Below are 12,813 nucleotides of genomic sequence, written 5' to 3' on the forward strand. Positions count from 1 at the left end.
AGAGGCCTGCTCAAAATGACACCTTTGAGCGAAAGTTGGATTACATCGCAGAACAGCTCACTGCAGTTGTGAGTTCTCAGAATCGGCTATCTGAGCAAAAGAATGACAACACCACGGAACGGAAGTTTGATACCATCATGGGGAAGCTCGCGGTTCTCCAACGGGAGTTTGAGAGACCAGTGTCGGAGTGTTAAAGAACAGCTTTGAAATTCTCCTGAGCTGCTCGCATAAAAGAAAAATCAACAACATCAACATCATAATGTGGATACTTCCTCGGCGCCAGCTGTGGGCTGAAGGCTGGAGCCGAACAAAAACTCCCTGATAACGACTGTGTGTTGACTGTTCTTCCCACTCTGTGCAAGGCCACCTGGGTTGGCTGGTAGACTGTTTACTTAACCTGATAGAGCGAAGGACACTGTCTCAGCTGAACTATGGACACGCACATACATACACTTACACTGATAAGCACTCACACATCCCCCCTCCCCTTCCAATGCCTTCGATGCTTGTTACCTCCTGGAAACCGTCTGGGCCCGCGCTGGAGAGTCGGCGCAGTGGAAGGATGGCTGCTGTGTTGCCTGGGATTACTCCTCACCCCCTACCAAACCCTGTTGCTGGTCACGTGCTCTATAATGTTGTACTGTGGACATTTATGTGCTTTCTGTGCAGAGGAGTTTTTTTGTTTTTTGTTCTCATGCTGTCCTCCTATAGCCCAGCATGAGTAGAGATCTCTTTTTTTCCTCTTGTACTTTCCCATTGTAGTGTACATTTTAGTGTTTTTTTCTGTAATGCAACCGTTCTCTGACTTGTATCCCCATGTGATGTCTGTGTAGTGTGTGTAAGGTCGGTGGCGGGTTCATTCCACTGCAGGGCAACCTGCCACTGCATGTGGCGAATAAAATTTGAACTTGAAATTGAACTGACAGTGAGCTGACAGTCACTGAACTAATAGTCTCCAGGCCCACTGACCCAGAGAAACCCATGATGGACAGGTTAGCCAAAATCTCTCTCTCACCACTTTGAGCAGGCTTAGCATTGCTAGTGAGCGGGGAAGAAACATCCTTCATTTTCTTGTTCATAGCAAATGGAGTTACAACTATGGTGGAGTCTGAGTTACTCACTGCGGCGCCTTGCACTGCTGGTCCAGAATCAGCTGATTCTTCTGAAGCCACAGGAGTGAGGTGAGATTTGGTTTGATGATGGCATGGGCACCGTCTCCTCCGAGAAGGTGGGGCCGCGTGTATGGAAACTGTCCCCTCCTGATTATCTGTATTTTTATCCTCTGTGACAGAGTCCAGTCTACTCACTGTGGTGACTAGCACTGCCGGTCATTTGTTTGCTGACTCAACAAACGTTCAAGGAGGGAGAGGAGATGGGGTAGGTTGGCAATGGCAAGGGAGCCTTCTTCCCTTCAGTGGAGGGTCCAACAAGTGAGCAGCAAGCAATGGTAGGGAAACTGTCCGCCTATGAAGAAAAAAAACAGGCAGCAAGGGCTCCCAGGGAGGCAGCTGCATCCTCCTTGCCCGTACTGCCCAAACCAAACAGCTCAAAGCTGGAGCTTGCCCTCAGCATGGTTACAATTTGAATTAGTTTTTTAATGTCCAAAAAGCTCACAGAAAAGGTAGTGGATGACAGAAAAGTATCAAAAAAACACTACCAGTATGTGACTCTGATGCTGATTTGCAGCCTGGGTTACGCTCTAGCAGTAACTCCAGAGCTGGGCGAGCAACTTCTCCTCTGAGGCGACATTTGAGTCCGCTGGGCCCATTATAGCGGAATTATTATGTCATGGTCAGCGATGGCAGACCGTGGAGTTGAGGAAAGTTGGACCCAAACGCTCTTATAGTGAAGGACAGTGGATTTATTTATAGTGAGTGGAAAAAACAACTATGTACAAATACAGCACTGTGGCTCCCGTGGCGATTCCTCTGTGAATCCCACACAGTGCACGTGTCCATAAACAGTGAGAATGTGACAACTCCAAAACCCGATTCCGCTCCGTGATTTCCCCTCATGACGACGCTTCTTGCTCCCGACTCCTGGTGACACAAAACACATACAGCTTAGCAGGAAACCCACAGTAGCGATGTCGTTCACATAAAAACTCATCAACTGAGGTACTTTACAGGTTTGCCATAGTATAATTCCACACTGACTGGAGCTCTGCCACCTTCTGAAATAGGACTCTCTTGATGAGGCCATCAGCTGCAGCTGGTGAAGGCTAACAAGTGGCAGGTGTGGCAGCCTCCAGTGTGAGAACACTTCTGGGTTGCAGTCCTCTCAGCGACCCAAAATATCCCGGAGCTCGTATGACCACACACAGGAAGAAAGAGGAAAAAAGCAGCGAAAACCACCAAAAACACAACATACGGAAAAATAAACATATACAAAAGATACATGAGCCCTGGGTCCTTAGACCCAGGCCATGACAGGTTTATTATTTTTATTGTTTTTGGAAAATGATGATTGTTATTATGACAGTGAGTCATCTTACACTTGTCTTACGCCATCCAATAGACAAATCACCTACACAGCTATGTGGCTGTCTGAGCTGAGAGCAAAGCACATGCTTTTGGAGATTTGGTTGTAAAGTGTACTGATTAAAAAAAAACATCTTTAAAAATTCCAGACGGTTTCCTTAATTTTTTATACACGTTGCTATTTTCATCTCGAGAGCTTTTGCTCCACTTCCTACACCAAAACTGGAAGAAGTGTTCACTTTGTGATATACTGCCTGAAAATATGTGTATTCAAAGGAAAATCTTAGATATCACATTTTGTGAACTAGAGGTTCATAAATTCTTTAGCTTATCTCTGCAGCAGAGGCGGAGGCAGACATTTGATACACCCAGGGCTTAGCCCTAAAGGGTAGTATGCATGTGGGATGGGGGCGGGGGGTTATAGGCTCTGTTTTGAGTTTTGTTCAAAAAAGCAGGACTTCATATAGGTTTTAAATTAAGCAGCAAGAACAAAGTCGGGGCTAAACCCCAATTCAACCAGACCCAGAACTGATTCGGAATTAAAACAGGACTACAACAGTTCAAAATCAGGACTACTTAGGACTTAACCAAGACAGAACCAGAATCAGAACTAGATGATAGTAGCACTAAAACCTGCACTACACTTATTTTTTAATTCTACCGAAGTCCACTATTTAGATTCAGAAAGGTTCATATAATTATTTAGCCTTGCTGTGAAAACAAGCCTGCAGAACTTAATAAATGTAGAATTTGAAAAATAACAAACCTAAAAAGAAACATTAGGTACGAGATACATGAGTACCTATGATACGGTGATACTTTTGGTAAACAACCATTTGACTAACATGTGTGTCTCACCTGCTTATGTTCATCTCTGTTCTGTCCTCATTCTCCTCTCTCTCTCTCTGCTCCTCTCTCTCCCTCTTTGTGCTGACAATCAAGCCAAACACCAACATCATCAAATATACAGTTGAAACCAGATATTTATGTACTCTTCAGATAAAAACAAAAACACTTTTTTAATTGTAACATCATATCAGACTAAATGTTTATTTTTTTAGATTGATAAATATAAAAAACATATTTGTTAACTTTAAGAGTAAAGAGAGAAACTATCTGTATTTCTTAATTGCAAATGGCACCAAATTGTATTCAAACTGAGCCACACTTATGGAGCTCCACAATTCTTTTCCAGGTGTTTTGGTTGATATCTCTGGATTTTCCCATGTCAAAGAAACAGGCTCTGTGTTTTGCCTTATATCCACATCCACAGCTGTGCCACCAATTTACTCACATGGACTCTACTAACCAATCAGAAGCTTCTTCAGCTCAGAATGGAATCGTCTGCAGTTTTCTTATTAATTAACAATAAACTTAGTGTATATGTACTCCTAAATTTGATGAAAGAGATAAAAAAATAGAAAGCTCTGTCTCTCTTTATTCTGACATTTAACTAATTCAAAAGATATTTCAATATTTATTTATCCAAAACAAAACAAGTTTACTCTAAACTGATGTTGTGCAGTAAAAAAATGTTCTTGTGTTTTCCATAAAGTGTATGTAAATATCTGGTTTCAACTGTCAATATACTGCTGTGTGTTGAAATTTTTGTTTTGCATAGGAATATACTGAACAACATACAAAGTACAATATATAAAATAACATCTACCTGAGTTTTTTCTTTGAAAGAAGCTCCTTATGTCCATTCTTGTATATCAGTGCATTACTGAAACCGATTTATTTAGCCGTGGAGGGTAACAACTGAAAATATGAAATAAACACACATGTAAGCTAAGACTCTCTAAAAAAACAGCAGTGTTGTTGTTCGGCTTTTCATGTTGCCATTTGTTGATTCACTTGAAGAGCAAGTAACTTAATATGGGTCAAATGATCAGTTTGATATCAATCTTTTGTGATACACCGTCATATTTACATTATTTGTACGGTACGAATGATTTGCTTTGGTACCTGCTCAAACTTCAGCTCTCCTCTGTCTGCCTGGCTGCGCTTCTCCAACAGCGCACGCGCAGGCAGCAGCTGCCCCGCCCCCTCGCTCAGTCGCTTAGTGTCTGAGCTCGGATCATACCAATATTAGGGGGGATTTACGCACAGTCGTAAATTCCCACAGTGTGCACTATGTGCTTCGAATATTGTGTGTAGTTTTTGTTTTATACAGTTGTCAGCCAGGCATCTAACTATGAAAAAATTACACTCCAAAAGACCCCGGGCTTCTGAAAAAACAACCCGGGCTTAAGCCCAGTAAGCCACCCCCCCCGCTCCGCCACTGCTCTGCAGCCTCTCTTTGCTCTTTATTTTCTAGGATGTCAGTAGGCTCACAGTCCTAAATGCACTCATTTAAATTCTTGTCTCCAACATGATTTAAATAGAAATGGTGAACTGACTTTAAACCCCCCTTTAGAAATGCACTCCTTTCTTTTATTGCGATGACTTCTGACCATGTTCATGTCTTTACTGTGAAAACTATGACAGCAGCACATAGTAATGTATCTCTTTTCAAGCTTAATTCGGATTGTATATGGTGACATTTCTGTCATCATTATGATAAGTGAGTTCACTAAAAGACACAATTGTTTTGAAAAATTAACTGCCATGTTTCAAGCATTTGACACATCTACATTCATTGTTATGCTGTCATGTATCCAAATTAATCTCACAAAGAGTAATCAGGAGGCCTAAAAGTGGTTCCTTTATTACAAAGAAGGTATACAGTAGGGGAAATAATTCCCCTGGTGAATTTGTAATTTTGCCCAATTGAAAAGAAATTAATAGTCTCTAGTTTTTACAGTAGTTTCCTTTTAATATATAGAGAGAACATTAAAAAAAATTATATAAGCGTCATAAACTGATCTTTGGGGGTTTCATAATCAAACTAAATGCATTTCTTTGTGTCTTTACATCTCTTAGCTGTCATATGGCTCCAGCTCTCCTGCTCTGTCCAACCGACAGCGCTTCCCCACTTTCTTCCGTACTCATCCATCTGCTACACTGCACAACCCCACTCGGGTACAGCTCTTCCAGAAGTGGAAATGGACCAAGATTGCCACTATCCAGCAAACAACAGAAGTATTTACCTCAGTGAGTCATATATTACAATAATTCTGTGAACTCATGTACAATGAGGGGTGTGGTGAAGACACTACACTGGCCCCACCTTTAAATAGGAGCTCGCTAGTCAAAGTTTAGCTAAATGTATATTTAAGGATTTTGTTAGCACACAAGCAAAATTGTGAACTAGATGCATAGTCTTATAATATGCTCCACTCAAACTGTGTACTAACACATCCAATTACTGCAAGGGCAGAAAACTTAACATGAAAAGCTTTCTCTCATTTTATAAAATAAATTACTCTGAATTCACTGAAGGATAAGACTATAATAATGTGAAATATTTTGCCATTTAAAACAAGAATAATGATCTTAAGCTTTTATTTTACTTTAAAAATACAACATGTTTTTTTGCGACAGCTCACTTTGACACTAAAATATTTCACTCGAAACTAAATTTTATGGTTGCACCATGTATTTTTCAATACTGTCCTGCGAAGTGGAAAGGACTTGTCCCCCAGGCTGCTTTCTAACATGTGTGTCACGGTACTGGGTCCGTGACCCAGTGTTTTATGTTTATTGATTAATCTGTATTTTTGGATTTAGTGTTATTCATGTTTTTGGTTCTCCTTATTGTTCTCCATGTGTGTATCCTTAAATTCTAGTCTTTAGGTTTCTGCTACTATGTGTTACACGTTTCATGTCTAGTCACACCTGTCTCTATGTTTGTGCATCTCCCAGTCAGTCATGTCTCCATGTCTCATGTGTCTCATTCCCTCATTTCCTGTCTCACGCCACACATCTGCCAGCGAAGACGTGACAATGTGATTGTGAAAGAGTTCTTTTTAACTCAAACCATGATCTGATCTACACAAGTAGTTTTGGGCCACAACATTTAGCAAATTGTGAGTGAAAACAAAGTACAGAGACCTTCCATGGTGTTTATTAAAACCTGAGGAAAATTCTGCTGCTCATGTCATCACCCTGCTGGCTAATGATGACTTTGTGGTTTTTATAAGCACTACAGTTTATGACTATTTATGCTCATAAAAACAAATTTAAAATAAAAATCAATAGATAAAATGTTATTTGAGACAAGACAAATATGGACAAGAGAAGATGAGTGTACTTGTTGATTTCTCCAACATTATATGTATCACTTCGTGATATGTATAAGATTTTGTTCTCATTTCCATCACCATTTGCCATCTTTTATCCTCAACATATGGTTTTATGTCTCTCCTGATTCATTTTTCTCCAGGCTTCTATCTGTGCTGTTTTATCTGATTGTTAGTAACATCACCTCCACCACTCACCATCATTTTTCAGAATGACCAGTTCATCTTCCCCCTCACTACTTTGCACTTATTTCAGTTGCTGTTAACTGTTCTTTGCATTTCTTCCTGCTGCCTACTATTCCATTATCGTTCTCTTTCCTTTTTTAGTTGCTGTTTCTGTTGCTCAGTCCTCTTCTGTGTGCTTATTATTGTGCTTGTCTCTTTTTGTGTGTCACAGACTCTGGATGATCTGGAGGAGAGGGTGAAGGAGGCAGGGATTGAAATCAGTGTTCGTCAGAGCTTCCTAACCGACCCAGCTGTGGCTGTCAAAAACCTCAAGGTGCGAGTTCCCCAATCATTCTTACACATACCAGCCAGCTGGACACTGATCAGTCAGGCCTTGTCTGGCCAGTTAACTGCCAGAGTGTTTGGATACTTGGCAAAAATAGGACAGAAATTTCAGAGGTAGCCTGCTGCTCAGAATGTCGAGTTAGTAACAGATGGAAGTTCTTCCCAATGGACGAAACTCTGGTGTAAAAAGTGTGATCATAATTGTATTGTAGTGTCCTTGGGATGTTTTCACACCTATTGTTTGTTTTTTCTGGTTGAAATCACTGGATGAGTTTGTAAGTGTGTAGATTTGGCCTGTACATAATGAGTAGATACAGTAAGAAGGTGCTATGTTCTGGACTACAGGAGAAGCCAAAGAATTTACATTTATTTCATGGTAAATGGACTGATTCTTATATAGCACTTTTCTACCTCTCCCGGAGGACTCAGAGAGCAACTTTGGGTTAGTATCTTGCCCAAGGATATTTGGCATGCAGATTGGGGGAAGCCAGGGATCGAACCTTCCAATCAGCAGATGACCTGCTCTACCTCCTGAGCTACAGCCACCCATTGGGGTGGCCTGTACAAACCTTTGCACGTCTATAGTATGTTCCTACATTGACAATACAGAGCACACGTGGCTACGGGACATTTTTTAGCCCAAACTTGTAACATACACATGGTTCAGATCAGGGTCAGATCTCATTCACACCATAAATAAAGTGCCCTGGAGTTTGTTTGGAACTCTACTGAGACCACCTCCTCCAAAGGGTCTCAATACGGTTGTTTTGATCCACACACCAATGAACTTCACTGAGGGAGCCTGACCAGAGTTTGATTTAACACAGCATTTGTGAAAATACCCTTATGATGCAATTAATGATGGTCAAAATTTGTCCAGCTCCTTGGAAAGCAATACAGTGACAATGTTTCAGTGTTGACAATGTTGATGAGTAACTGCAAATTTTGTAGTCAAAAACTCAAAATACTACTGTAACAAATGGCACATGGCATTGCAAGGTAAGTGAATGTTTATTTGCATTGATTTAGTTTGTGCAGCTTTCCAGCTGCCTTCTTCGGCTTAACACAGCACACAGCTCTGCCGTCATCTGTTCATGACCTCAAGCTGAAGCGCACTTGGGTCCTGCAGCAGGATAATGATCCAAAAAACATCAGCAAGTCTACCTCTGAATGGCTTAAGAAAAAACAAAGTAATGACTTTGTAGTGGCCTACCCAATGTCCTGACCACTGTCCGACCGAGATGCTGTGGCATGACCTTAAAAAGGCAGTGCATGCTTGAAAAACCCTCCAATGTGGCCGAATTACAACAATTCTGCAAAATGAATCGGCCAAAATTCCTCCATAGCGCTATAAAAGATTGCCAGTTACTGCAAATTTTCACACCATTGTGTTCTCGCATCCAAATGACTTCAGTAAGATAATGCTAACCTGCATACTACAGCTATTAAAACAGCACAGCTTCATAGTAGAAGAATCGTAGTTCTGAACTTACCTACCTACAGTTCAGGCTCCAAAACATTTGGAGCATAATATAACGATAGAACAAAGAAGCAGAGCAGCTAGAATGCTCTATCACAAGAATGTTCTCTGTCAAAAGTTCAGCAGTTGCTCTGTTCAGCTCCCACACACATATGGACTGTTATCAAAAGATGAAGGGTTACTACAAAGTTTTATTTATGACCGTGTACCATAAAAAGGTACATTTTTGTCACTATGAATATTTGATATGTTTAGTTTTATATTGTGAATTGTGTATTTACATTTTACCCCAGAATTGGGTTTGTACAACTACAGTCAAACCAGACCTTTGGTGCACTGTATTAAGTGGTGATTGTCTGGTGACCACTGGAAATAATGTTTATTCAGATAATTTTTTCAAATTACTGCCAAATGAAGTGACCAGGGTTGTTTCAAGATGGATGCCAAGTGTTAAGCCTCATTTCTAGGAGGAAATGAAGCTCGTGTGAAACATAAAAAATGTCGAATTCTCTTCTTTTTTTTAAAATAAAATCCTGTTCTTTGATAGTTGACCGAGCTGTTTAGAATGTCAGAAGAAAATCTACAGTGATAAACATAAACACTCTCTTTTTGGACATTTCTTACTCGGAGCAACAGAGCTGAGGAATTACTCTCTCTGAGCAGCAGATTCTATGTCTTATCTGGTTAAGTTATCAGATATGTATTGTCAGACCAAAGATGGTCATTTTTGTCTCTGCACAGTCATCAGGATCCCAGACCTGGAGAGCTTTGCTGGCGACAAAGCCTGAGAAAGCTGCAAAAAAAAAAAAAGTTCTGACATGTGTTGGCTGACTTGCTTTCTTCCTGCCACACACATACCTTACAATGACCCAGCCCAGCATGCCACCCTAGTTGTAGTAACACAAACATGGTAACGGGATAAATGTCTTGCAGTGGAGAGAACGTCTATTATTGTCTGATGCAGGATGAGGGTTGGCTTCTTTGTACCCAGCCCGGCATGGCTTTTAAAGTGTGTGTTCTGTCTCTTCTCTCTGTGACTGTGCTGTCTTCATTTTATTTTCACTTTCAAGCGTCAAGATGCCAGAATTATTGTCGGCCTGTTCTATGAGACAGAGGCAAGGAAGGTCTTCTGTGAGGTAATGTTCTAACCAGATTCATGTGTATACTTTAAAATATTACATAACAGAAACATTTTAGGGAGGACTTTTTGGCCCAGCTTAAAATAATATGATAATAGTGGGATAATAAGGTGGAAATAAGCTGGTAATGTTATAGAGATAGCAAGTTATCACTTGTCAGTGATCAGCCAAATGATATTCAAGTAATTATCTTGGATCAAATTTCTGTAACTGGGTAATAATAAACTAACACTTGATGTGGGAACAAACATGCCTTTCAGACAAAACCAATTAGTATTAGTATAACCTGGTAATATAGGTGCTGGACTCTGTCTCAGTCTGGAGTTGCCCCTGGTGAGAGGCGGCGGGCTGGGGGTGGGTATTGTAATATCCCCTCAGCTTGCTGCCGGTACGTTGGGGTTTTTCCCAGTGGACGAGAGAGTTTGTTCCTTGCGCCTTACGGTCGGGGAACCGGCCCTGACTGTCATCTGCGCTTATACGCCGAGTGGCAGTTCGGAGTACACAGCCCTCTTACAGTCCATGGGGGTGCTGGAAGGTGCTCCACCTGGAGACTCTGTTGTCCTGCTGGGAGACTTCAATGCTCACGTGGGTAACGACAGCGAGACCTGGAGGGGTGTGATTGGGAGGATCGGCCTCCCTGATCTGAACTCGAGCGGTGCTTTGTTATTGGACTTCTGTGCAAATCACAGTTTGGCCATAACGAACACCTTGTTCGAACATAAGAGTGTCCATAAGTGCACGTGGCACCAGGACGCTCTAGGCCGTAGGTCGATGATCGATTTTTTTAATCGTATCAGACCTGATACGATTGCAGACCTGCGATCATATGTTCTGGACACTCGGGTAAAGAGAGGGGCTGAGCTGTCAACTGATCACCACCTAGTGGTGAGTTGGATCAGGTGGCGGGGGAGGACGCTGGACAGACCTGGTGCACCTAAACGCATAGTGAGGGTGTGCTGGGAACATCTAGCAAAGGCCCCAGTCCGCGAGATCTTAAACAGCATTCCGAGGGAGACTGGGGACATTGAGTCCGAATGGACCATGTTCAGCATCTCCATTGCCGAAGCTGCTGCATTGAGCTGCAGCCACAAGGTGGTTGGTGCCTGCCGTGGTGGTAATCCCCGAACCAAATGGTGGACACCAGAGGTGAAGGGAGCCACCAGGCTGAAGAAGGAGTCCTATCGGGCTTGGTTAGCCTGTGGGACTCCGGAGCCAGCCGACAGGTATCGACAGGCCAAGCGGAATGCGGCTCGGGCAGTGGCTGAAGCAAAAACTCGGGTGTGGGAGGAGTTCGGCGAGGCCATGGAAAAAGACTTTCGGACTGCCTCGAAGAGATTCTGGCAAACCGTCAGGCGTCTCAGGAGGGGAAAGCGGTGCTCTACCTGCACTGTGTATAGTGCTGGTGGAGCGCTGCTGACGTCGACTGAGAAAATTGTCAGGCGGTGGAAGGAATACTTCGAGGACCTCTTTAATCCCACTGACACGTCTTCCGAGGAGGAAGCAGAGTCTGGGGATGAGGGGAATGAGCCGCCAATTTCCGGGGGCGAGGTCACTGAGGCAGTTAAACAACTCCTTGGTGGCAGAGCCTCTGATATTGATGAGGTCCACCCCGAGTTCCTGAAGGCTCTGGATGATGTAGGGCTGTCCTGGTTGACACGCCTCTGCAATGTTGCGTGGAGATCAGGGGCAGTACCCGTGGACTGGCAGACCGGGGTGGTGGTCCCCATCTTTAAGAAGGGGTGTGAGGGTGTGTTCCAACTACAGATCAAACTCCTCAGCCTCCCTGGGAAAGTCTATGCCAGGGTGCTGGAAAGGAGAGTTCGTCCGCTAGTCGAACCTCGGATACAGGAGGAACAATGCGGTTTTCGTCCTGGTTGCGGAACACTGGACCAGCTCTTTATCCTCTCGAGGATACTTGAGGGTGCATGGGAGTTTGCCCAACCAGTCTACATGTGTTTTGTGGACTTGGAGAAGGCATTCGACCGTGTCCCTCGGGGTGTCCTGTGGGAGGCGTTGCGGGAGTATGGGGTGTCTGGCCCATTGCTACGGGCCATTCGATCCCTATACAACCGTTGCAAGAGCTTGGTTCGCATTTCCGGCAATAAGTCGGACTCGTTCCCAGTGGGTGATGGGCTCCACCAGGGCTGCCCTTTGTCTCTGGTTCTGTTCATAATTTTTATGGACAGGATTTCTAGGCGCAGCCAAGTGGCGGAGGGCTTTCACTTTGGTGGCCTCAGAATCTCATCTCTGATTTTTGCGGATGATGTGGTTCTGTTGGCTTCATCGGGTGAGGGCCTCCAGCTCACACTGGAACGGTTCGCAGCCGAGTGTGAAGCAGCGGGAATGAGGATCAGCACCTCCAAATCTGAGGCCATGGTTCTCAGCCGGAAAAGGGTGGAGTGCCTACTCCGGGTTGGGGATGAGTTCCTGCCCCAAGTGGAGGAGTTCAAGTATCTCGGGGTCTTGTTCGCGAGTGATGGGAGAAGGGAGCCGGAGATCGACAGACGGATTGGGGCTGCAGCTGCAGTAATGCGGACGCTGCACCGGTCCGTCGTGGTGAAGAGGGAGCTGAGTGTAAAAGCGAAGCTCTCAATTTACCGGTCGATCTACATCCCTACCCTCACCTATGGCCACGAACTGTGGGTAGTGACCGAAAGAACGAGATCGCGGACACAAGCTGCAGAAATGAGCTTCCTCCGAAGGGTGGCTGGCCTCTCCCTTAGAGATAGGATAGGGTGAGAAGTTCGGCCATCCGGGAGGGGCTCAGAGTAGAGCCGCTGCTGCTCCACATCAAAAGGAGCCAGCTGAGGTGGTTTGGGCATCTGACAAGGATGCCCCCTGGGCGCCTCTTGGGTGAGGTGTTCCAGGCATGTCCCACCGGGAGGAGGCCCAGGGGCAGACCCAGGACACGCTGGAGAGATTATATCTCTCGGCTGGCCTGGGAACGCCTTGGTGTGCCCCCGGATAAGCTGGAGGAGGTGGCTGGGGAGAGGGAGGTCTGGGCCTCTTTGCTTAGGCTG

The 12,813-nt window shown here is 44.0% G+C and overlaps 1 protein-coding gene across 2 annotated transcripts in view; it reads left to right on the plus strand.

The window, feature by feature from the left end:
* Nucleotides 1-12,813, plus strand: part of gabbr1b (gamma-aminobutyric acid (GABA) B receptor, 1b) — a 115,444-nt gene that overhangs the window by 42,958 nt on the left and 59,673 nt on the right. For both annotated transcript variants that reach the window (XM_085378101.1, XM_085378100.1), the window contains exons 3-5: nucleotides 5,406-5,576; nucleotides 7,062-7,163; nucleotides 9,725-9,790. In XM_085378101.1, the coding sequence (XP_085234227.1) occupies nucleotides 5,406-5,576; nucleotides 7,062-7,163; nucleotides 9,725-9,790 (339 nt within the window). The remainder of the gene's footprint in view (nucleotides 1-5,405; nucleotides 5,577-7,061; nucleotides 7,164-9,724; nucleotides 9,791-12,813) is intronic.

Source organism: Diplotaxodon limnothrissa, linkage group LG18, assembly GCF_057381915.1.
Source record: "Diplotaxodon limnothrissa isolate DT_005_m linkage group LG18, D_limnothrissa_male_GT1.1, whole genome shotgun sequence".
Classification (NCBI taxonomy): Eukaryota; Metazoa; Chordata; class Actinopteri; order Cichliformes; family Cichlidae; genus Diplotaxodon; species Diplotaxodon limnothrissa.